This window comes from Podarcis muralis, chromosome 13 (assembly GCF_964188315.1).
Source record: "Podarcis muralis chromosome 13, rPodMur119.hap1.1, whole genome shotgun sequence".
Lineage (NCBI taxonomy): Eukaryota > Metazoa > Chordata > Lepidosauria > Squamata > Lacertidae > Podarcis > Podarcis muralis.
The window spans coordinates 25,914,117-25,938,747 of NC_135667.1; the positions used below are offsets into that span (position 1 = coordinate 25,914,117).

At 45.5% G+C, this 24,631-nt stretch overlaps 4 protein-coding genes across 4 annotated transcripts; all 4 read left to right on the forward strand.

Moving 5' to 3' along the window:
• Positions 1-7,518: 7,518 nt before the first annotated feature.
• On the forward strand, positions 7,519-8,457 carry LOC114582911 (olfactory receptor 12D1-like). Its single transcript, XM_028704256.2, has one exon. It carries the CDS (start codon positions 7,519-7,521, stop codon positions 8,455-8,457), a length of 939 nt encoding a protein of 312 aa, XP_028560089.2.
• Positions 8,458-9,660: 1,203 nt separating this feature from the next.
• Positions 9,661-12,782, forward strand: LOC114582910 (olfactory receptor 12D2-like). The gene is made up of 2 exons (XM_077918267.1): positions 9,661-9,682; positions 11,812-12,782. The coding sequence occupies exons 1-2, from the start codon at positions 9,661-9,663 to the stop codon at positions 12,780-12,782; spliced, it is 993 nt and encodes a 330-aa protein (XP_077774393.1).
• A 4,289-nt stretch (positions 12,783-17,071) lies between these two features.
• On the forward strand, positions 17,072-18,518 carry LOC114582909 (olfactory receptor 12D1-like). The gene is made up of 2 exons (XM_077918335.1): positions 17,072-17,978; positions 18,499-18,518. Exons 1-2 carry the CDS (start codon positions 17,072-17,074, stop codon positions 18,516-18,518), a joined length of 927 nt encoding a protein of 308 aa, XP_077774461.1.
• Positions 18,519-22,705: 4,187 nt separating this feature from the next.
• LOC114582908 (olfactory receptor 12D1-like) lies at positions 22,706-23,650 on the forward strand. Its single transcript, XM_028704254.2, has one exon. The coding sequence runs from the start codon at positions 22,706-22,708 to the stop codon at positions 23,648-23,650; it is 945 nt and encodes a 314-aa protein (XP_028560087.2).
• Positions 23,651-24,631: the final 981 nt, after the last annotated feature.

The following is a 24,631-nucleotide window of genomic DNA, read 5'->3' on the forward strand; positions in this document are numbered from 1 at the left end:
TGGTCCCGATCTCCAACTGCTCTCCTCTGAGTCCCCTCTGGCTCTATCTTCCTGGGGTGCCCCCCTAAACTCCCCCCTTGCCTTGGCCACTGGTGCTCCTTTCTGTGAATCCTCCGATTCACTGGAAAGACTCGGAGATCTCGGGTCGTCGTCATCACTCATCTTTTCTTCTGCCTCCTCCCCTTCGCTCTCTGTTTCCTCCCTTGCCCTTGCCTCTGCTCCTGAACCCCTGACATCCATCCCCCCCTCGAAGCCCCCCACTCCCCCTTCCCCTCCTTCCGGTGCTGGAGCTGGGTGCTGCTGTGTCAAGGGGACGAATGTCGGGTACCGTTCGCTTCCCGTAGCGGGCCTCCATCCGAAGTCTTCCGGTTCTTCCTCCCTGCTCTCGTCGACGACGGTCACCTCTGCTTCCATCTCTGTGCCGCCGTGCTCGAAACCTGGGTCGCCCCCGAAAACGTCCATGTCCGTCTCTCCCTCACTTCCTCCTGGCGGCGTTGCTCGTCCTGGACCTTCTTGCCACTTCCTGCGCCACTGCTCCTCTGGTCTGTCGTCCCACCAATACGAGGGTTCTGAGGCAGATCCCGAGGGTGACCCCTCCGGGGAACGGACGTCTCGTGTCGGGTCCTCGTCCGAGTCGAACCCCCGGAACGTGCTGGCCGAAAGCGTGGGCGTGAAAAGCCAGTCGTCGAAAAAGTCTGCTGGCATCGGTCTATGTGGGAAGAGGGCATGAAACTCGTCTTTGAGCAGAGGTTCGTCCAAGGCGTAGCCCGGCACCCAGCTCTTCGTACTGGCCGGGGTGCCCTCCTTGGCGAGAAAGTATTCTACCCCTTCTTCCCCCCATCTGGAATCCAAAATTTCTGTGACTTCGTTGATGCGCTCCTTCTGTGCCACTCCTGCGTGCCCTGTTCTGTCTCTGACCGGACTCGGCGCCGTTCCGGGTTCCTGAAACCTGTGCGGTGCCTTGTAGGGAGTGAGCACCGATCTGTGGAACACCGGATGCATTCTGGAACCCTCCGGAAGCGCCAGCCTGAAGGCCACCGGGTTGACCTGCTCTTCGACTTGATAGGGCCCCAGTTGCTTATGCCCTAGTTTCTTCTTGGCCAACGACCTGGCCGGCACTGCGTGGGCTGCTAACCAGACCCAGTCTCCCACGTGGAGCTCTTCGCCAACCCTTCTGCGTTTGTCCGCTTGTACCTTGTATGCGTGCTTGGCCAGCTCCAGGTGGCGCCTCAGCTGATCGTGGACTTCCTGCAGTTCCGATGCGAACGCATCTGCCGTCTGCGGCTCCCCCTCCCCCAGCCTTTCCAGTCCCGGGAAGGTTCTGGGGTGCCTCCCGTTGTTGGCGAAGAACGGCGTGACCCCCGTGGACACGTGCTTCGTGTTGTTGTAGGCGAACTCGGCGAGCGGCAGGTAATCCACCCACGTCGCAGGCTGTTGATTTGCATAACACCTCAAGTACTGCTGCATGATGGCATTGACCCGCTCCGCTTGCCCGTTGGTCTGCGGGTGTCTCGCCGACGCCAGGTTGATCTTGACGTTCAGGAAGCCCATCAGCCTCTGCCAGAAATTCGAGATGAACTGCCGCCCCCGGTCGGACAGAATAGACCGTGGCAGACCGTGAACCTTGAACACGTGGTCTATGAACAGTTTGGCGGTTTGTTCCGCCGTGGCCACCTTCGCACACGGAATGAAATGTGCCATCTTGGAGAACAAGTCCACCACCACCAGCACTGCCGTCTTGCCCCTCGAGCTGGGCAGATCCGTGACAAAGTCCAGGGCCACTCTCTCCCAAGGTTCGACCGGAGTTTGCAGCGGTTCCAACAGTCCGGCCGGCGGTCTAAGCACTGGCTTCGCCCTCTGGCAGGTGTCACACCTCGCCACGTAGTCCGCGACCTCCCCTCTCATTCCAGGCCACCAGAAATCCCTGGCGACTAATTCCACCGTCTTCTCCTTGCCGAAGTGCCCTGCAGTGGGCGCGTCGTGCAGCTGCTGCAGCACCTTGGCGCGAAGTTCGTCTCCCGGCACGTAGATGGCCCCTTTACGGATGAGCAATCCATCTCTTAGCTGGAAACCGTCGGCCGCTGCCTTGCCCCTTTGCACCTCTGCCATCTTTGCTTGCGCGAAGGAGTCCCCCTGCAACGCTCGTCGCACCGCCTCCAGATCCACGGTTGCCGCGGCGCACGCCCACACTGTTGGTGCGAAGATGTGCATGGCGGCCGCTGGCGTTGCGTCCTCCAGATACTGTGGCTTGCGAGAGAGAGCGTCCGCCATGATGTTGGTGTCCCCCGGGACATACTCTATTCGGAAGTCGAAGTTCGCAAAGAACTCAGCCCAACGTATCTGCCTTTGGTTCAGGAACTGTGCCGTGCGCCAGTGCTCTAGGTTCTTGTGGTCCGTGCAAACCTGCACCGTGTGCTTGGCGCCGATCAGAAAGTGCCTCCACGCCTTGAACGCTGCATGAATGGCCAGCAACTCCCTGTCCCATATGGTGTAGTTCTGCTCGGACTTGCTGAGCTTCCTGGAGTAAAACGCTCCCGGTCGCCACACCCCCTGCGGGTCTTTCTGCAGCAGGACCGCCCCCACGGCTCTGTCCGAGGCGTCTGTCTCCACCCTCATCGGCTTGCTGGGGTTGACATGAAGCAGCTGCTCTTCCGACGCGAAGAGACGCTTGAGTGCCTGAAAGGACTGTTCCGCCTGCTCTGTCCAAATAAACTTCTTTTTCTTGGAGCTAAGCGTGTCAGTGATGGCCGCCGTCTGCATAGCGAAGCCCTTGATAAACTTGCGATAGAAGTTCGCAAAGCCGACAAACCGTTGGACCTCCTTCCGGTTGCGCGGGCTCTTCCAATCCAACACCGCTCGAACCTTGGCGCTGTCCATGGCGAGCCCCTTGTCAGACAGCTTGTAGCCCAGAAAACCCACCTCCGTCACGTCAAATTGGCACTTCTCCAGCTTGGCGTAGAGCCTATGTTGCTTTAGCCTGTTCAGCACTTCCTTGACGTGTTTGTCATGCTCCTGTTGCGACTCCGAAAAGATCAGGATGTCATCTAAGAAACAGACGCATGTCTTGTAGAGAAGTCCCGCCAACACGTGATGCATGAATGCTTGAAAAACGTGGGAGCCATTTTGCAATCCAAAAGGCATAACTCTATATTCGTAGGTCCCCAGTGGCGTGAACATGGCTGTTTTCCACTCATCTCCCTCCCGCATGCGAATGAGGTTGTACGCCCCTCGCAGGTCCAACTTGGTGAACACTCTGCCCTTCCGCACCTTTGCGAGGAGGTCGTCAATTCGGGGCATGGGGAAGTCCGACGGCTTAGTCACACTGTTCAAGATCCTGTAATCCACTACGAGTCTCTTTTGGGGCGTATCCCGCTTCTTAACGAAGAACACCGGGCTGCCTCCCGCCGCCTCGGACTCTCGGATGAAACCGCGCTCCAAATTATGATCTATGAACTCTTTGAGTTCTTGCAGTTCGTCCTCTGACATGGAATACAGTCTCCCCTTAGGCAGCGCCGCCCCTGGCAGCAGGTCAATCTTGCAGTCATATGGCCTGTGAGGGGGTAGCCTGTCTGCCTCCTTCTCGCAGAAAACTTCCAAAAATTCTGCGTACTTGTGGGGAATCGCTTGCAGCGTGCCTAGCAGCAGCTGTGACTCTTCTTCCTCTCCTTCCTGCCTGGGCACGATGCAGTGTTCAGCACAAAAGGAAGAGCCGAAGGTCAGCTGCCTCTGGTACCAAGCCAGCGTTGGGCTGTGCTTGTCCAGCCAACTCATGCCCAACACAATGGGCGTGTCCGACAATTGAGTGACGTTGAAGCTGATGACTTCTTTGTGATTCCCAAGTCGCATCACCATTGGTGGCGTCTGCTGCACCACTTGCCCCCCTAGCAGCTCCCTGCCATCCACCGTGACAACCTGCAGGGGCAGTGTGGCCGGCAGCAACTGTATAGCATGCTTGTTGACAAAGTCCTGCCCTATAAAGTCCGCATTGCTGCCTGAGTCAATGGTGATTGGCACGTCCAAGGTGATGCCATTGGGCAGCTGGAGCGATGCGGTGAGCCTCACCACTGGTTTGGGCGGGAGGGGGTTCACGGGCTGTAAAATCTCTGGGGACTGCATCATTAATACGTCTGGCTGGGCCCCAGTGCCTCTTCCTCCAGCCAGACTGCATCGTTTCCCTGCTGTGGTTCTCCTTGCTGCGTTGCTGCAGTCGCCATTGCTGAGGCTGCAGTGAGCTTGCGGAGCCTCTGGGGACACTCTTTCGCCATATGCCCTGGCTCCTCACAGACGTAACACTTCCTGTTCCCTCTAGGAGGCTTCGCTTTCACTGCTGCTGGTGCTAGGGCTCTGGTTGCTGACTGAGCCCTGGCACCTCCAACCTCCATCGGTTCAGCTCCTCCTCCTGGCGGAGGCGTGGATTGCGTACGTGCTGCTTCTCTGGGAAAGAAGGAGGAGCCCCTGGCTGGTTCGCGCCCTCCACGCCCTTCGTCCCTGCTCCACGGACGTCCTTCCAGCCGTACCCCCACTGCCAGCGCCCTCTGCACGACCTCCTGGGTGGTCCGGGGTCTCTCCCCCCTCGCAATTTCATCTTTCACAGAGCTGTTTAATCCCTCCCAGAACAGGTCTCTTACAGGAGTCGCATCTCTGTCCCATTCTAGGGCACTGGCCAAGGCGAAAAAGCGGGCATGGTACTGCCGTACGCTGGCCCTTCCCTGCTTCAGTCCATGAATCTGTTGCCGAGCAAGATCCACGTCAATGCTTGATAAAAAACACCCATCCATCGCTTTAATAAAGGCATTCGCATTTTGGAGCGCCGGATCGTTATCCCTCCACAAATTGCGCAGCCATGCCCTGGCATCCCCATGCAAATAGGACATGATGAATCCCACTTTCTCCTGCTCATCTCTAAAATCTTTATTCAGCAGTTGCAGTGCACACAGCACGTCTGCTCTAAAATTGGGATACTGTTGCAGGTTCCCATCGAAGTGAGAGACCAGACCGCCTGTGCGTCTCCCCAAACCAATCCCCTCTGGTTTGGGTGTCTGTTGCCCTTGCTTCGTAAGCACTTCCAACCTGACCTGGAGATCCCTGTAGGCGGCAGCTGCGTCCTCCTCTCTCTTCCTGGATGCGAGAGCCTCGGCATTCAGCTGTGACACTGCTTCTCTGAGTTCCGCTATTTGCTGTTCAGCCATCATGTCGGCTGCCGTTCGTGAGCTCGCTGGTAGGCACCTGCTTCTCTCCTCTCCTCGAGGCTGTATATGCCCACAATTCTTGCAGACGGAGCTTACTGTCAGAGTTGCTTCAAGATCCTAGCTCACAGAGGATCACGCTAGCCAACGGTCATTAAGTAAAAGTCTTTATTGAGTTACAGTTTCCATTCTCAAGCTGTTGCGTGCAACTCTACGTCTAGTAGCTAGATCGGCGAAGCTCCGTCTGAATCTCCGCCCCTTGTACACCAACTTAATATCCTAGCCCTGCTCCACCTTTTCCGCCTGACTGTTCTTCTCTGGGTCCCTCTGCCCCCCTGGGTCTCTTCCTTCCGGGATTCTTCTGACGCTGACCCCCCGGACCCTCCTGTCTCCTTGCGCCGGGCTTTAGGACCTGGCTCTCTTTCCGGGCTGCCTACTGCGCCGCCTTCCTGTGCATTTGAACTTGGCGCGCGCGCCCAACCTTCCACCTTCCGTCTAACCGTCTCTTCGCTCCCAGATGGAGGTGTGGCCACCCCTGACTCGTGCCCTCCCTCCTGTTGTGAGCTGCCAGCGCTTGCCCCCTGGCTCCCTTCCTCTTCCCTGTTCTCTGGCGGTGACGCTGGTCCCGATCTCCAACTGCTCTCCTCTGAGTCCCCTCTGGCTCTATCTTCCTGGGGTGCCCCCCTAAACTCCCCCCTTGCCTTGGCCACTGGTGCTCCTTTCTGTGAATCCTCCGATTCACTGGAAAGACTCGGAGATCTCGGGTCGTCGTCATCACTCATCTTTTCTTCTGCCTCCTCCCCTTCGCTCTCTGTTTCCTCCCTTGCCCTTGCCTCTGCTCCTGAACCCCTGACAAATACTAATAACTTTTTTCAAAAAAAAAAGTGTCCCTGGATTCTTTGAAAAAAAATCTGGTAACCTTACTATAGTTTCTACAATTTTTGGGGTGAATAATGTGTATCAAATGTGTGCTGAACATGCTTTAGGTGTATAATATGGATCTTCCATAAATTTCACTATCTTTCATTTTCTTTGTTCCTTTGCATGCAACTGGGGCAATGAGTTTCCCATGTTTGCAGCTGTCCCATTGTGCTGTAACTTTAACTGCAGTTTGATGTTGAGCAACTTTGCAGCTAATAATGTTTAACTCAATGTCTTTTTTCTTGGGGGAAAAGTGACATCAAACTTCCCATAATGACACAGCTACAGGGGCCAGTTAAAGTTGCCAGTCTGAACCAACAAGAACAAATCTTTTTGTAGTTTATGCAACACTTGTTGTTTTTGTTATTTTCTACACATTTAACAAATGGAAGAAAGGGGGAACAAAAAGAAACATGGGACACATCTGAAGAAGCCAGTTTGGTTGTTTGTGAGCACTCTGGTGAGTTGAGTCTTTTAAAGGATGTGCATATGAAATGGAAGGAGGGGCATATAACCACAGACCAATGCAATAGATAGCCCAAGCCTGTAAGTGTGATGTAAGGCAGGTTTACAAAGGTTGCTAAAACAATGACAAAGCAATGCAAAGTTGTTCCTTGTTTATGTTCAGAGCAAGAAAAAGAAGTGAGGGATACATTTATTGCTTGGACAAGACAGTGAAGTGTTAACAGGTGATGGAGAGAAGGTGCAACCACTAATTTTTTTTTGCTTTGCACTTCTCCCACAGCGGGAATGGTGTTCTACCTGGGAAGAGAGAGAGAGAGAGAGAGAGAGAGAGAGAGAGAGAGAGAGTGTAGAAGTGACTCTAACAAACTCATTTCATACAAAATGTGATCTGATTATTCAATATGTCACTAACTGTGTTTCTCTAATTCAGGGGCGGCCAATGCAGTACCCTCCAGAAGATGCTATTACTCACTCAATTCCTGAACAAACTGGCTAGAGCTAGTGGCAGTTGGAATCCAACAACATCTTGAGGGCACCACTTTGACTATCCCTGCTCTAATGAAAATTCATCACTCTTTTGGGAATGACAGAGTGAGATAAATATCGCATCAGATTTATTCCATCCGGCATTCAGCACTCTACTTAAAATCACGAAGATGGAAGAAATGATGGAGATTATTTAATCCAACACTCTGGACTTCTGCTGAAATACTAGATACTTTGAAAATAATCTTCATGCCTTTCTATCTCATATTGTTTTCCTTAATATTAATTTAAAAACTGACCAGGGAAAGAAGCCTTGTCAAATTGCCTTCCTGGCTTCAGTCCCAACACCACAATCAATTGTCTTTCAATTCATTCATCACTACAGTACATTCTCTTCTAATTCCATTCTAGAACCACTGGCCTATTTCCCCCCATTTTTATTTTTTTTATTTGCACAGAGATGGGGAACCAGACAGAGGTCTACGAGTTCATTCTCTTGGGTATAGCAAATGACCACAGACAGCAACACATGCTTTTCACAGTCTTCCTGCTGCTCTATGCGGCCTGCTTGCTAGGAAATGGGGCCATTTTGGCAGTAGTCCTGGTTGAGCAACGGCTTCACACCCCCATGTATTTTTTCCTTGGAAATCTCTCTTGCCTGGATATATGTTGCTCCACAGTTACTGTACCCAAAATGCTGAATGGCTTCCTAAAGAGGCACAACACTATCTCCTTTATTGGTTGCTTGACTCAACTGCACTTCTTCCACTTCTTGGGCAGCAGTGAAGGCATGCTTCTGGGAGTCATGGCATATGACCGCTATGTGGCCATATGCAACCCTCTGCGTTACACCATCATCATGAATAAATGGGCTTGCCTTGCGCTAGCTGTGGCTACCTGGGCCGCAGGCTTCTTTCATGCCCTAATGCACACAGTAGTCACTTCCCGGCTGTGGTTCTGTGGCCCCAATCTTATCCAGCACTTTTTCTGTGACATCAAGCCCCTGCTAGAATTGGCTTGCAGTAGCACGACCCTCAACATGACCCTCCTCAACGTTGTCACAAGTTGCATTGCTCTAGGTTCCTTCTTTCTCACTCTCCTTTCTTATCTCTATATCATCTCCTTCCTCTTCTTCAAAGTCCAGTCATGGCAGAGCCGTTGGAAGGCCTTCTCAACCTGTGCTTCTCACCTAACGGTGGTAGCACTTTTGTATGTTCCAGTTATTTTCAACTACATGCTTGCCTCTACTGGTGAATCTTCTGAAAGGGAAATGAGCATCACTCTGTTGTACAGTGTGGTCACACCTGTTTTAAACCCCTTGATCTACACTTTGAGGAATCAAGAGGTAAAATCTGCTCTGAGGAAAATATTATGCAGAAAAATTATATTTCAAACATAGGAAGCTGGCTTATACAGAATTGGATCATTGATCTATTTGACTAACTGATTATGGCTCTCCGGGGTGTAAGACAGGGTCCTCTCCTAGTCCTACCTGGAGATGCTGAGGAATAAATCAGAGATGGTAGCCTGGGCCATACTTTCGAACTTTGAGTCATGCCATGTAACTTACCCACAAAACAGTTTCTAATGAACTGTTAGAAAGGAGGCAATGCTGTGGTGTCCCCAAACAGGTTTGCACAAATCAGAGATCTTGTTTAGACACCTGTCAGCTGCAGGGAATAATGCCTGGAGGCTTAAAGGCCTGGTTGAAAATATGATTGGTTTGATGACAAGCCAAAAGTGCTTGGCTCATGTGGCAGTTTAGGCATTTGCTTGGCCTTAGTCTTGGTGGAGGGCAGGCTGTAATCCTCTGCTTGTTCCACCAAAGGAAAGAGGTATCCCATTAAAGGGATCCAGGAGGATGCCTAGGAGGGGGCTATGGTCACTGCACCCCTTAAGGTGGTTCTCTTGTGGGGGTGACCCATTTTGATGTATGTTATGGGTCCTCCTGGTCTCAGGGGCAAACCCCTTTGGAAATACTTCCAGCAGCCAGGCTGGATGTTAATGGTTATCCCCAATGCTATGCCAAACCTATTACATTTGCAATGAATGAAAGTTGTGGACCTTTTTGACCCCAAAATGTAAATGTTGTGTCTTGACTGGTTCTTTTCCTAAATCAGGAAACATTGCATGTGGTGGGGCCTGAACACACAACTTCTAAAGAGAGGAGAGAATGGTGTTAAGATGGACTATCTACTAAAAAATGTGAGCCTTTTAAAAAATTGTGGGAAGAGCAAACATTGATGATGTTAAAAATAATCTTGGTCATTAAAAACAACATAGCAGAATATATGGATTGCATAATTTTTGTACTCTCAAAAGCACACTTTGTATTCTCGAAAGCACAAATTGTTTATTTTCTCAAAATAAAGAGCATTGTGGACTCAATTCCCACATGAGCAATCAAGAGGCACTAAATTAATGAACGTAGCTGATTTGCCCAATAATAAGATTTGCCCAACGGCGGCCAATAATCTTAACAAGCTGGGCACATGTTGCATACTAAAATTGTGTGGGCTCACACAGCAATCAGAGTGTTGTTGTTGTTGCTTTGTCTCCTTTAAATACTTCCTTCATACCACTTAAAGCAGTCTCAAGTTCAATGGACAAGCGGACATACCAAAGTAGGTGCTGTCTGCAGCTTGAATGAATGCACTATATAGCTATCCGTTAATCAAGAAATGTATGCTCATCCCATTCTTTACTCCAAGGATGAAAGTATACATGTTTGTGCTGACAGTCTGCATTTGTGGAAATCTACAGCTGATAAACCTGACTAAAGCACACAATAGAAAAATGGAATTTTAATTATGATAACATAGAGCAAAGGGTTTTATCCAGGTTACTCATTTCAGGAAATTATACTTTGTAGTCATTTTAGGTTCCATATAAGTTGCATTAATTCTTTTTGCGAATCTATTTTCAAGGAGGAAGTGCCCTTCCATTGCATGCCTGCCGTTTTCCTAAGGTTCTGTTACATATGTAGGGTGACTGGGAAATTAGTAGTTACCGTATATTTTAGACATTAGTTAAAGTATTTCTGTATGTATTTCTAAAGTCTTTAAAAGTTGTTACACACCTTTGTTCTGGGTCTTCCTTGCAAGGAGGGAGAGAACTCTGTTGCAACAGAAAATAAAAATCTTCATTGCTTTCCAACCCCACTGAGGCACAGAGACACATGAGGGAGCCAACAAAGGCAAAGCAAAACTGCTATGTAGTGGGGCGGGATGTGTGTGACTGGGCAGCCCAGGCTTATTGCTTGGAGGCTCAGAGCTTCAATGGCTCTAGAGCCATGGTTCTCAACATGGGGCACATGCCCCACAAGGGGGGAATTTGATTTTTAAGGGTGGCAATTTGAGAATGAATTAGACCAAGTTTAATAGGAGTTCACTTTTTGAATAATAAGAATTATATGTCACCGGGGTGGGGGGGTGGGGATCAGGATTTTAGAGAGGCTTAGGTGGGTCATGACCAAAAAAAGTTGGGAACCACTGCTATAGAGGCTTCACCCAGGACAAAATTCCTGGCTAAACCCCCTTCATTTCACCACTGCTGTAGTTATTTATGGAATCAGATACTAAAATGTTAGTGTCTTATAGAATCAAAGAGTTGGAAGAGACTCTGAGGATCATCTAATTTAATCCCTGCAATGCTATTCCTGTGTGATGGATAATGAAATATTCATATATCAGTGTCTGTTTCTGTGGGTAACAGGAACAAGGACAAAACAATGCTTTTGTTGGATTAGGAAGTCTTTAATACTGAAACTGAGTTATAATCAATGTCTGGAGTTAATTTACCAGTATTAATGTTGCTAGAGACAGAATACCTTCTGCTGTGATTCAGATGTGCTTTTTAAGCAGAGACTCATTGAGAATTTTGCAGCAAAGACCACCATGTATAACATACAGTTAATACCTTACTTGAGCTGCAAAAGAGACATTTATTATTATTATTATTATTATTATTATTATTATTATTATTATTATTATTATGCCACCCATCTGACTGGGTTGCCCCAGTCACTCAGGGCGGGTTCCAACAAAATATTAAAAACACAATAAAACATTAAACATTATAAACTTCCCTATACATTAGAGCACTCTGCAAACATTTTGCATTACTGTAATTACCATGTAGAAGTTCTAGATGTTATTTACACAAACTCAAAAATGTATTGTTAATGCAAGTTAATGATGTTTTGGATAGTTGTACTTCATTATTCTTTAGAAAGCTTACAACATTTTTCATTAACAGCTTCCTGCTGGTTTTCTCTCATACAGAGTCTGGCTAGATTCTATTTTTAAGAGACTTAACCATTTGGGCTATGGTTTTCATCCACTGTTTTCCTCCACCCCATTTTCTGGGAATTGTAGGTGGAAAAAGTGGAACTGCACTGAGGTTCTGCTTGTGAACTGGAAATAGACATCTGGCCAACCACTGTGAGAACAGGATGCTGGGACAAATGTTCTAGTGAGTAAAGGCTCAGGAAGAGTGACCCATGAGCTTCTCTGCACATTTAAAAAGTCTGTAGATTTTACAACTCATTCATCCGTATGATATGACTAGGAATCTCAAAAGTAATGAAAATGGTTGAAGGAAAAGAAAATCACTTCTCTATATAGGAAGTTGGTTTAGAATTAGACTGAGTTTTATCTGCTTATGTCTGTATGGATTTCTGATATGGGTGATGGACTTGAATAATACTCTACAGTGATCTCACCTACCTTTCTTCCTCCCTGCTGTCTTTTAGTGACAAAGAACCAAACAGAGGTGAGAGAATTCATCTTGACGGGCCTGACCAATCTCTGGCAGCTTCAGTGTACACTCTTTGCCGTCTTCCTGATGATGTATTTGGCCAGCCTACTGGGGAATGCAGCTATTGTGCTTGTTGCAATAGTTGAACCAAAACTTCACACTCCTATGTACTTTTTTCTTGGAAACCTTTCCTGCCTTGACATCTTCTTTTCCACAGTCACTGTCCCAAAGATGCTAGCTGGTTTTCTGTTGCCAGTCCAAACCATTTCCTTTCCTGGCTGCATGGCCCAGCTCCACTTTTTCCATTTCTTGGGCAGCAGTGAAGCCATTCTTCTTGGAGTAATGGCATTTGATCGCTATGTTGCAATATGCAATCCTTTGCGTTACTCCATCATCATGCGCAGGCAGGTTTGCCAAATCTTGGCAGCAGCCACTTGGTCCGCTGGCTTTTTTCATGCCTTGATGCATGCAGTGGCAACTGCCCGTCTGCCCTTCTGTGGGCCAAACCACATTGAACACTTTTTATGTGACATCAAACCTTTGCTGAAACTGGCCTGTGGGAGCACCTACCTCAACCTCATGCTCCTCAACACTGTAGCTAGCTCCGTTGCCATGGGACCTTTCATTGCCACACTCCTCTCCTACTTCTATATTATCATTTTTCTTCTCTTCAAAGTGCAATCCCGAAGTGGTCGACAGAAAGCCTTCTCCACCTGCGGATCCCATTTGATGGTGGTTGGGTTGATGTACGTGCCAGTGTTGTTTAACTACATGCTGCCCTCTGTGGAGAATGCTTCGCAAAGAGAAATGATGGTGACCCTCATATATAGTGCAGTTACCCCAGTTTTGAACCCACTTATTTATACACTGAGGAACCAGGAAGTCAAAACTGCTGTGTTAAAGATTTTCACCAGAATATTTCAGTTTCCACTGAAAGGAAAAAATAAAAAAAGACTTTGTGAATAATACTACAGTAGGACAAGCATACACCAAAATGGAAACTCAAACTACTACAGTAATACAAGAAGAATAACAAGAAAAATGGGTTTTACAGTGTGGGACATCATTGCAGGTCTCTGATATCAGCTAAAATCTTTTGTTTAAACATAGCATAATATAAGCCACCACTCCTAAGAAACCATATGACCATCTTGGTCTCTTAGCTTTCTTTGAAAGTTCTGTTGATGTGTTTCCTAGGTGAAATCTCCAAATGTACTTTATCTCTTGTTGTGAAAGACAATGGACCATTTACTTATCAAAGCACTAAAAGAATCAGATGCTGTGTCCTCATTTATGTCAATTTAAACCTGGGTGGTGAACCTATTGGGTTCTGGAACTCAAGATTGAAAGGTAGGTAGGAAATCCGCTCATCAATCACATGATTGATGGTTGCTTTGCTCTTTCCACCACTAAAAATCCCTTCTGCAGAGTTCCCAAGCTCCCAACAATCACCTGGCTTTCACTCACTTGGGAATCACAGTGTTGAGAGGTGTTTCCTGCCCTTTGCTTGGTGCTTTTGGGAGTTCTAAGTATCTGACTGGTAAAGCCTTGATTATTCCCTCTCCATCAGGTGATGGAGAGAAGGGAAATAAGGCTGTACTTTGAAGGATTGGTTGCATGCAGGATAAGTCCCCCTCACAGTTGATGCCTGCATAAAAGGGGGACACTTGCATCCACAGCTAAGCCAGAATTGATCTCTACCCTCCCACTCACCAGCTGATGTCACTTGTGACATCATCTGATTGATATGTGGATGTGGTTTGGGGAAATCACAGCATCTGCCAAATTGGACATCCTGGTGGGCCTAGATTGGCCCCTTGCTTTAAGGCATAGTTTATACGCTTCCATTACCTATCACCAATCAAGTGATTGAGAGTGGAGAAATAAACCAGTATTTTACACACACACACACACACACACACACACACACACACACACACGTTGTAGGCAGGAGAATCCCTGCCACAGGCAATGCCTGCAAAAAGTTGGGGCTGCTTTCCTGGGCTATTCCCAGTAGGAGACAGGCATGCAAGTTAGTATTTTACCAGCTGACATCACTTTCGACATCAGCTGATTGATAGGTGAGCATGATTTGCAGAAATGGCATACGGACCAAATTTGAACCCCCGGTGGACCATGATTGGCCTGTGGGGTGGAGGTTTCCTACTCTTGCAATACAACATAGCTGAAATTGTGGATACTTCACTCTTTCCTGTTTGTGTTGTTGCCAAGAGCTAAGCCATTCCCTGGTTTCATCCTTCATCTGAACCTGGGCCCAATGGCACTAGATGTCCAAAACTGAGTTTGCTTCCAGGATCTTGATAATAAAATGCATGTTACAGTCAACGACTTCTCATCCAAGCACCTTACCTCAGTTTAAACAGCAAAATAGAATGATCGTATGGTTTAATGAAATCAATTTCCAACAATATTCTGGATAGTGTTAACTCATGTGAGTGAAAAGCAGCATAGAAATATAATAAATGGAACAAAAATGAAATGATCCTAGTTTGCTGAAAGGGCTCCAGTAGAAAATTATTGCTTGTTCTAAGTGTTACTTAAAACCACCATGTCCACCATTTTCTCAATACATTGAACACAAACTTATTACAGAAGAGGTTGGTAGAGATTTGTGGGTGAGTGAAATGAGAGGGAATGAGAAAATCTGCACTGTGTACCAGTCTTCAAGGAGGGAAAATAATGGTGCTTTATAACAGACCCTCTACTCTGAAATGTGAGTCTTTTAAAAATTATTGAAACAATCAGGTATAATGATGCTACAGCAGTAAAAAAAAAATGCCATTAAATAAAACTCGTTAGAATTAACCGATGTCACATATTATTTTATTCTCAAAAGCATAAACTGCACAATCAGAAGCAGTAATGGTTTATTTTCTTAAAACCAATGTGCTTTTGCATTCAGTTCCCATCTGAACAATCAAGAGTCCCTAACTTGATTATTGTAGCTGTTTTCCCCAATGACAGCAAAAATCTTTAATTGGCTGGGTACATGTTCCATATTAGGGTTTAGGCTTATAAAGCCATGTGGGGTTCAAACAGCCATCAGTGTGTATTTTTTCCTGTCACCTTTAAATACATATGGCTTCCTTCATATCTCTTACAGCATTCAAAACTTCAATTTACCTCTAGTCTTATCTAATGGGCTCATCAAGGTAGGAGCTGCCTGCAGCATGATCAAACAGAATATTTAGCAAGATGTGTGTCAAGCAAGTTTGCTATCCATTTTCCAAATATTTTTATCATTGTTTTGACCCTCCAACCCCTTTTGCAATGCAAATAAGGTGGCTTATCTAGAATGTCTGCATTTCATGGTTGTGCACTAGCTACAATAATTCATTGTATCTAATGCTGCAAGGGATACATAGGACACAAGATTCACCTTGTATCGGTATCAGTGTCAGGGATGAGCAAATATCTCAATTCTTTCTCTCTCTCAGTGTCTTGCCAAATGCAAGATGGTTCTTTAAAATTAGATTCAGAAGCAATATAAACACAAGTGGGTGAGAAGATTACAGATTTTATTCCAAACAGCAAGCAAAATATACATTACCAAGCAAGCACTTCAATCTGCCACTGAGAAGCCCTGAAGAAGTGGTGAAATGACCCCCTTTAAGGCACAGCTCTGCGGCCAATAGACTGTGCCGAACTTCTGACTTCTATGCCCCAAAACTAGATGTTTTATGGCCTGTTAGGGCTTATACAGGCTCAGCTACCAGACAAAAAACCAGGCCATACATGCCATATATCAAAGGCTTTTACTGACCAGGATAGAGAAAACAATGACTGCTCCCCGCATAAAACGGGAGGCGCCCTTTGCGTGGACACGTGCAGCCCCTGGATCTGGAGCGGCTCCATCAGCATAGGCTTGGCTTTGCCTTCCCTCAGGTGGGATACCTGGAGGTCTCCGCCTACCCCAGTCAGTTGTCCAGTCCCACCTGGGGGAAGCGTTGCCAAGGAGACCAGGCCAGGTAGGGGAGGGATTACCTGCCCACACAATAGAGGGAGGATCTTACCTGGGAATCCTCACTTGGACCAGGATAGAGAAAACAATAAAACACAGATAACCAGTGCCAGGAAGGGATAATCAGAGACAGGAAGAGTTGACCATGCCAGATCACCAATCTCAAAATAACAATAATTATTCTGTAATAATTATCCCATACACTCAGTTTCTCATATTCTCAGTCTTAAATTTGATTATTCACATTTCTACATCAAGTTTGTGATTTTTTTTAAAAAAAGAAAAGTCCTCATGAAAATTCAGCATCATTTTAACACAAATTTCTCCCATTTTTTCTAATAGGATACATTTTGGTATGTTGATGCTCACAAGTAGATGAATGTATATACATACGATGCCTGCATGTGCATGTATATCAATCTTTGTACAAATTACAAGGCTATAATTGCACCATTCAGATAAGTGTTAATTTTGGAAGAAGGTTGTGTTTGCTCCCCATGTTGTTTTTGAAAGTATGAATTCTGTTGATAGACTCTGATGCTACAAGGCAGGTTCCTGGTATTTGTTAGGCACACACACCATGTCAGCTGCTGGAAGTTGTACTCTGTTGCCGCCTGATGCACATATGAAAACCTTCATACTTTTAAGGAATAGAAAACAAAAGGGCCAAAAAGCTGCATCACCACTGGATACAGGCATACTATTTTTAACAAACATATTCCAATATGAAGAGAAGAGCATTTTTGTTAGTGTCTTGAATCCATGTTGGTTGCAGACAGCTTCTCTAACCAATTTCCACACTGATGATGTAATCAACTGTTTTGAAATCTACAAAGCTACAGTATGAGTGGGCACTAGTCACGATGGCCATTTTCTACCTCCCTTGTCAGAGGCAGTATGTCTCTGAATACCATTTTCTAGAAATTGCAGGTGGATAGAGTGCTGATGCACTCAGGTTCAGCTTTTGATGTGGCCATGAACAAGTAATAGGCTACTTGAGAACGGTATGACTCTCATAAGTAGTTATAATATTTTTTTATTATTAAAAAATCCCTAAACAGAATGAAGGTGGGTTTAGAGTTAAATAGAAACGTTCTTCGTCATTTTTATTGTTTATGTACATGTTAACAGTCTTTCACCCTTCCTACAATTCCACTGAGCAATTTTATACACTTCTTTCTGAACAATTTTCTTATATACTGTAGGTAATGGATATTACTTGCACTCTACAGTGACCTCCTCTCGCCTTATTATTCTCTGCTGCCTTTTAGTGATGGAGAATCAAACAGAGGTGACAGAATTCATCTTAATGGGCCTGACCAATGTCTGGGAGCTTCAGTGTATACTCTTTGCCATCTTCCTGATGATGTATTTGGCCAGCCTAGTGGGGAATGCAGCTATCTTGCTCGTCACAATAGCTGAACCAAAGCTTCACACTCCCATGTACTTTTTTCTTGGAAACCTTTCTTGCCTTGACATTTTCTATTCCACCACCACAGTTCCAAAGATGCTGGCTGGTTTTCTATCAGAGACGCAAAAAATTTCATTTGGTGGCTGTATGGCTCAGCTCCACTTCTTCTATTTTCTGGGCAGCAGTGAAGGCATTCTTCTCGGTGTCATGGCATTTGATCGCTATGTTGCAATATGCAACCCCTTGCGTTACACCATCATCATGCGCAAGCAGGTCTCCCAACTCATGGCAGCAGCCACATGGTCCGCTGGCTTTTTTCATGCCCTGATGCATACAATGGCAACTGCCCGTCTCCCCTTTTGTGGGCCAAACCGCATTGAACACTTTTTATGTGATATCAAACCTTTGCTGAAACTGGCCTGCGGTAGCACCTACCTCAGCCTGATGCTCCTCAACACAGTAACCAGCTGTGTTGCTATGGGTCCTTTTATTGCCATACTCCTCTCTTACTTCTACATTATCACTTTTCTTCTCTTCAAAGTGCAGTCCCAAAGTGGTCGGCAGAAAGCCTTCTCCACCTGTGGATCCCATCTGATGGTGGTTAGTTTGCTGTACGTGCCTGTTCTGTTTAACTACATGCTCCCCTCTGTGGGTAATGCTTCTCAAAGGGACATGATGGTGACCCTCATATACAGTGCACTCACCCCACTTTTAAACCCACTTATTTATACTCTGAGGAACCAGGAAGTCAAAGCTGCCTTGCTAAAGATTCTGGGGAAAAAATATTTCATTTTTCACTGAAAGGAAATGATCAAAGAAGGTTTTCTTTCCAATGATAGTACTCTTAGACATGTAACCACCAGAGCAGGAACTCACACTGTAGCAGAACTGCAAGAGAAAGACAATTGGGTTTTACTTTGTGGGAAATCATTACAGGCCTCTGATAGTGGATGAATTTTTTTGTTTAAATTTGTAAGCCACCACTCCTGAGAAATTTTATGGGTGTCATGGTATGTTCAGCTTGCTTCTAAAGGACTTCTGATGTGTTTTCTCAGTAAAATCTCCAAATATGCTTTACATTCTACATCTTATGTAATCAATAGGCACTCTATTTATCAAAGGACCCCAAAATAAATTGCTGAGGCCTCATTCATGTATCAGGGATGAACTCTCCCTTTTTTTCTTCAGCACATGTGCCAATTTTAAGGGAGGGAGTGAAATCCTCCTGTTGATCATATTACATCATTATGATATCACATAAAAGATGACTGGGTTGTCCTGTAAACGTCCCTTGCACAGGGTTCTCTAGCTCCTGGCACGTTGTGGTAGGATGCTTGGGGATGGCAGTAACAAGCTTGATGCTTTGGGGAAATCTGAGGATAGGGTGAAGAAAGCATCTTTTCTTCTGCATTTTACAAACATTGGCTGCATGGGACACAGGACCCAATCACAACTGATGCCTGCAAAATGATGATGATGATGATGATGATGCAGATATTTGTCTTGGCTGAACATATGTGTTCCAAGCAGGGAACAGGGATGCACATCCAATAAAGAACTAAATTCTATCCTCTCTTCCATCAGTTGACATCACTTGCAACATCAGCTGATTGATGGGTGGATGTGGTTTCTTCATGTGCCTCTTCCATAAGAGGTCTGGAGGGTGTCAATATGTGAACCGGTCTTTTCTACAGTGGCTCCCCATTTATGGAATGGTCTGCTCAAGGAGGTTTTGCTAGTGCCTTCATTACACACCTTTTAGCACCAGGCCAAAATGTGCTGGGGCAGTGGGTCGGGGAGGGAGTTATTGGTTTGTTTTTGTTTGTTCTTGTGGATGCTTCACTTTTTCCTGCTTGTGCTGCTGCCAGGAGCACATACATTTCCTGGCTTCAGATTCCATATGAACCTGGGTCTCAATAAACCCAAACCAGTAAACCAATGACAAACATTGATTACAACTTGTGTGTCAGGACTGGAGTCAGTAGTAGGTCAGCAACGAAACAATAAATCGCCCGAGGTCAGTGGAGTTAACTCTGTTATTCAAGGAAACAAACCATAGATCCGGCCCAGTGGTCTCAGCAACTCGTTCTAGGAGGTATTGCCCTGATGAAGTAGTTGCAAGGGCTGAAGATTCTCACCTTCTCAGTGCTGCCTAGGACTCCTCCTCTCCAGGGTCTTTCCCCTGCAGTCTCATGCTGTGTCTGCACACAACCACCCTCTCCTCTGCACCTTTCATTTCTCAGCATGTTCTAGGAGATAGGGGAAAGGGTAGCTGGTTGCAGCAGGAGGGGGAGACCTGCTGACTTCTTCAGCAGCCTGCCTCTCTATCTCTTGGCTCCACCCCTCTACAGTCCCTCTTCTGCCTCAGAGTTTGAACTGTGCTCTACCTTGGCCTCTTCCTGTTCCCTAAATCCTGTCACCTCTTCCATATCCTCCAACATTTATCCAATGAAAATAGGGAGTCCCATTCCATAATGATATTTTTACTATTTATACACCACACATCTTACTGGGTTGCTCCAGCCACTCAGGGCAGCTTCCAACATATATAAAACATAATAAAACATTAAACTCCAATGAAAATAGGGATGTCCAAAGGAAAAGTGGGACATTCTGGGATCAAATCAGAAACCGGGATGGCTTCTCTAAATCAGGGACATCCCTGGAAAATAGGGACATTTGGAGGGTCTGCTCTTCTGCTTCTGACGCTTCCTCCTCTCAGTCTGCTCCTTCTCCCTCTGGCCACTCATTGTCATCTTACCACAAATTCCTCGGCTCTGAGCCTTCTTCCTCTGGGGGTTCCCTAGAGGGTTCCTCAGCTGGGACCTCCCATCACTCTTCTGAATCCAGCTTGTCTATGACAGTGTGGTTTGTTTGGAGAGGGGGGGAAATGACCACCCCAGGTTTGGGTGTAACAGTAAGTTATGGGTGGGGAACCACAGCACTACCACCCTGTTCTCTCTGTCTGGCTTTGAGACTAAAAGGCCACACCCCTCATTGACCTTTCTTTGCCCCCTTTGCCACACATAAGAATGAGTTCTTATGTGTGTCTTGCTAGTCTGAAATCTAGTCCTTTTAGATTTTACTGAAATAAAATTCATAATGCTACTTTAAAAGAAAATAGAAGAAAAAAGCTTGATCATTGAATGCAACTTGCCAGCATGCATTGATTGCACAAATTGTTTCTATTCTCAAAAGCACTATCTGTATTCTCAAAAGTGCAACTAGTTTATTTTCTCAAAATAGATAGGCTTCTAGATTCAATTCCCACATGAACAATCAAGAGTCTCTAACTTAATGCTGGTAGTTCTTTCCCCAAATGGGTCACATGTTACATACCAGGGTTTAGGCACATATATTTATGTGTGGTTCACACAGCAATCAGTGACACTGTTTTTATCTATTAAAAGTCATATGACTTCCTACCTTGTATAGTATTCTCAGCTTCAATTAACTTCTAGTCTTATGTTATGGACAAGTGGATTCATCCATCAAGGTAGGAGCTGTCTGCAGCTTTACAGGACACAATATATAACAGGATGTTAATGAAGCCATTTATGTTTGTCCCATTCTTTCTTATAAAAGTTGCAGTGTACATGTTCGAGGTTACAGTCTGTTTTGCAGAAAGCTACAGCTAATAAACCTTGATAAAGAACACAATAGAAAATGAAAATGTTCATGATGATAAAATACAAATATTGTGTTCAATGCTAGTCCTACACAGATAGCATCCTCTGAAATTATTGAAGATTACATAGTTAGGTTCTTTATTTTCAGTGGGTCTAAATCAGCGGTTCTCAACCTGTGGGTCCCAAGATGTTGTTGGACTACAACTCCCAACATCCCTGAGCTCTGGCCTTGCTAGCTAGGGGTGATGGGAGTTGTAGTTCAACAACATCTGGGGACCCAAGGTTGAGAAAGGCTGGTCTAAATTGAATAGAATTGGTGGCCTACAACTCAAATAATTGATTAGCACACATTGATCCTAAACAATGCTATCTGTTTCCATTCTTTGATCCTAGACAACATGTCAGAAGATCCCCAATGAGGCATACTGGAAAGAGAAAGCAATAACAATCTTGCTTTAGTTATTTATGGAATTTGGTATTAAAATATGAGTGCCTATTCCTGTGTGCCTATGTGTATGTTTCCATGGGTAACATGGGCATGGACACAACACTGCCATTGTTGCATTAAGTGTTTAATTCTAAAACCGAGTTATCATTAATGTTTGGAGGCAATGCCCCTTGCATTATTGTGGTTTGAGGCAGAATACCCTTTGCTGGTCTTCAGATGCGTTTCTAAGCAAGGTGAAAATATTTCAGCAAAGTCTACCATCTTTAACATACAATTAGCATCTCACCTGAACTGCAGAAAGGACTAAGTTTCATAGTCTCATTAGAACTCTTTATGAACATTTTGCATTCATTATAATTTTGAAATTCTGAATGCTGTTTTCACCAACGGTAAAATGTGCGGAAGGGCATTTGCATATTTATAACCCATTTTTCCTTCAAAAGCTTACGGCAGATTCCATAAGCCACTTCATTCTGAATTTTCATCCTGACCCCAAACACTGGTGTCCACCAGCTATTCCCAAGTGGCCAAACACTGACCGAAATTAGGCCTCCTTCCTATCTCTGCCACACAAATAGGCACACTCCCCCCCCCAAAGGCAATCTAACCTAAGTTCATGATTTGTATGCTTCCAAATATATCTGTCATTGTTTTGATTCTTTCCCCCATTTGTATTTCAAGGCAGGAAATCCAGATTCTAGCTAGATTGTAAGACTGTGCACCAGCTACAAAATTCACCTAGTATCTGTATCTGTGGTAGGGATGGCCAAATATCTCTGTTTGGTTTTTCTCAGGATCTCATTATTTTCAAACTTAAATTTGGTTCTTTAAATTTCACTATCTATCTGCATGAAGATTCACTGGGTGTTTGCATGAATTTCTCTAAATATACTCATGTTTGCAAAACAAATTTTATATAATATAATTCATAGCTGAATGTCTTCCTCACTAGCAGATGCATATTCTTCACTCTTCATCTCAGCATGTGATTTTTCTGTACACATTACTTAATTGGAAGACTGCATTGCAAAATACAAAGAAGTATGAATGATGAATGTTTTTGAGTTTGTTGACTGAAAGTATGGATTCTCTTGGTCATGATGGATTCTGATGCTACAGTGCAGCTTCAAATAGTCATCCCCCCCACCCCATAAGATAAGAGATAATATGAAGATGAAGCTCGTAAGTATTAACTGATATCTCCAAACCCAGTGAGAGATGCATTTACAATTAGGCTGGGAAGTTCTAAGTCACCTTCCATCATTTGTCTGCATGTTATTAGCCTGTTTCGTCCACCTTCTATTCCCACTGCAGTTTCAGAGCTTACTGACTATTAAATTTTCTGATACGGATAAATGATTTTATGAGCATTCTGCAATGCCCTCACCTCCTCTTATTGTTCCCTATTGTCTTTTAGCAATGGAGAACCAAACAGATGTGAGAGAGTTCATCTTGATGGGACTGACCAATCTTTGGGAGCTTCAGCACACACTATTTGCTATCTTTCTCTTGATGTATCTGGCCAGCATTGTGGGAAATGCAGCTATTGTGGTTGTCGCAATAGCTGAGCCAAAACTTCACACTCCTATGTACTTTTTTCTTGGAAACCTTTCCTGCCTTGACATCTTCTTTTCCACAGTCACTGTTCCTAAGATGCTAGCTGGTTTTCTGTTGCCAGTCCAAACCATTTCCTTTGCTGGCTGCATGGCCCAGCTCCACTTTTTCCATTTCTTGGGCAGCAGTGAAGTCATTCTTCTGGGAATAATGGCATTTGACCGATATGTTGCAATATGCAACCCTTTGCGTTACTCCATCATCATGCGCAAGCACGTCTGCCAAATCTTGGCAGCAGCCACATGGTCCACTGGCTTTTTTCATGCCCTGATGCATGCAGTGGCAACTGCCCGTTTGCCCTTCTGTGGGCCCAATCACATTGAGCATTTTTTGTGTGACATCAAACCTTTGCTGAAACTGGCCTGCGGTAGCACACACCTCAACCTCATGCTCCTCAATACTGTAACCAGCTGCATTGCAATGGGTCCTTTTATAGCAACACTCCTCTCCTACTTCTACATTATCACTTTTCTTCTCTTCAAAGTGCAATCCAGAAGTAGTAAACAGAAAGCCTTCTCCACCTGTGGATCCCATCTGATGGTGGTTGGTTTGCTCTATGTGCCTGTTTTGTTTAACTACATGCTCCCCTCTGTGGGTAATGCTTCTCAAAGGGACATGATGGTGACCCTAATATACAGTGCAGTCACACCAGTTTTGAACCCACTTATTTATACTCTGAGGAACCAGGAAGTCAAAGCTGCCTTGGTGAAGATTTTGGGAAGATTTTCACTTTTCACTGAATGGAAATGATTAGAGGCAGCGCTGGATTTATGTATAGGTTAAGTAGGCTGAAGCCTAGGGCCTCTAAATCTAGCAGGCCTCACCAGCCTGCCCTCTCCCCAGTGCTGCAGTCTCCCCTCTCCCAAAATTGCTAGCCATTGGGGCCCAATTTGAAGCAGTGGAGTGCAACTTGGGGTTGTTGCTTTTTGGTAGGGCCCCAGTTCACAGCCAAAGTCTGCAAAATCTCATAGATATAAATATAATCCATCTAGATTGCCCTGGTGTGTGGGGCCCCTTAGGAGTGGCACCCAATTTGGCCCAATTGCTCCAATTGCCTTAAGGGCAGCCCTGACGAGACTGTGCAGGGCTTGGACTGACAAGCCCTGCCCCTTCTAGGTCCCTGGTGTCACATAACAAGAATGAAGGACTTGTTATGGAAACAAAGGGGGGGCACTTATTGGAAATCAGTTTTGCCACCTCTCCCCCCAAACCCGAAGACAATGAGCCCAGCCATCTTTTATTCACAGTCACGTAAGCACTACACTACAGCATGGCCATAAACCTGTACGTTCAACTACTGAAATATACACCCAATATGTAGCAATGTAGATTTACGTTACTGCTTTATGAATGAACACTGTGTTTTATGAATGGACTCTGTATATTGTGAATTACCTAAAAGCCACCTATAGGGAGCTCTAGAATCTGACAGCTAACCAACTGGGTACTACCAAACAGCGACCCCTATTGCTGAAAGCAGGTAACCAGCAGGGAACACGTCAGTTCAGCCTATGCACTGTTGACTGAACACCCCCTGCAGTGCAGATAATGGAGAAAGCTCTTAATTATATCCCTTCTGGCATCCCGGCCAACTCTATTATGCTGGTGTAAACACTGGGGCTTAATTTGAATAGTAGAGTGCCTGGTATCTGGTAGGCAATCTCATTCTTTATTTCCACACTGTGGCTGCAGACCAAATCACCTGTTAAGAGAGTTATGAGATTCAGGTGA

Coding starts and splice junctions, on each gene's coding strand:
- LOC114582909 (XM_077918335.1), top strand. CDS start 17,072: ATGGAGAATCAAACAGAGGTGACAGAATTCATCTTAATGGGCCTGACC. Junction 17,979..18,498: donor CAAAGCTGCCTTGCTAAAGA/TTCTGGGGAAAA, acceptor CCTGTAAACGTC/CCTTGCACAGGGTTCTCTAG.
- LOC114582908 (XM_028704254.2), top strand. CDS start 22,706: ATGGAGAACCAAACAGATGTGAGAGAGTTCATCTTGATGGGACTGACC.
- LOC114582910 (XM_077918267.1), top strand. CDS start 9,661: ATGGACAAGCGGACATACCAAA. Junction 9,683..11,811: donor GGACAAGCGGACATACCAAA/GTAGGTGCTGTC, acceptor GCTGTCTTTTAG/TGACAAAGAACCAAACAGAG.
- LOC114582911 (XM_028704256.2), top strand. CDS start 7,519: ATGGGGAACCAGACAGAGGTCTACGAGTTCATTCTCTTGGGTATAGCA.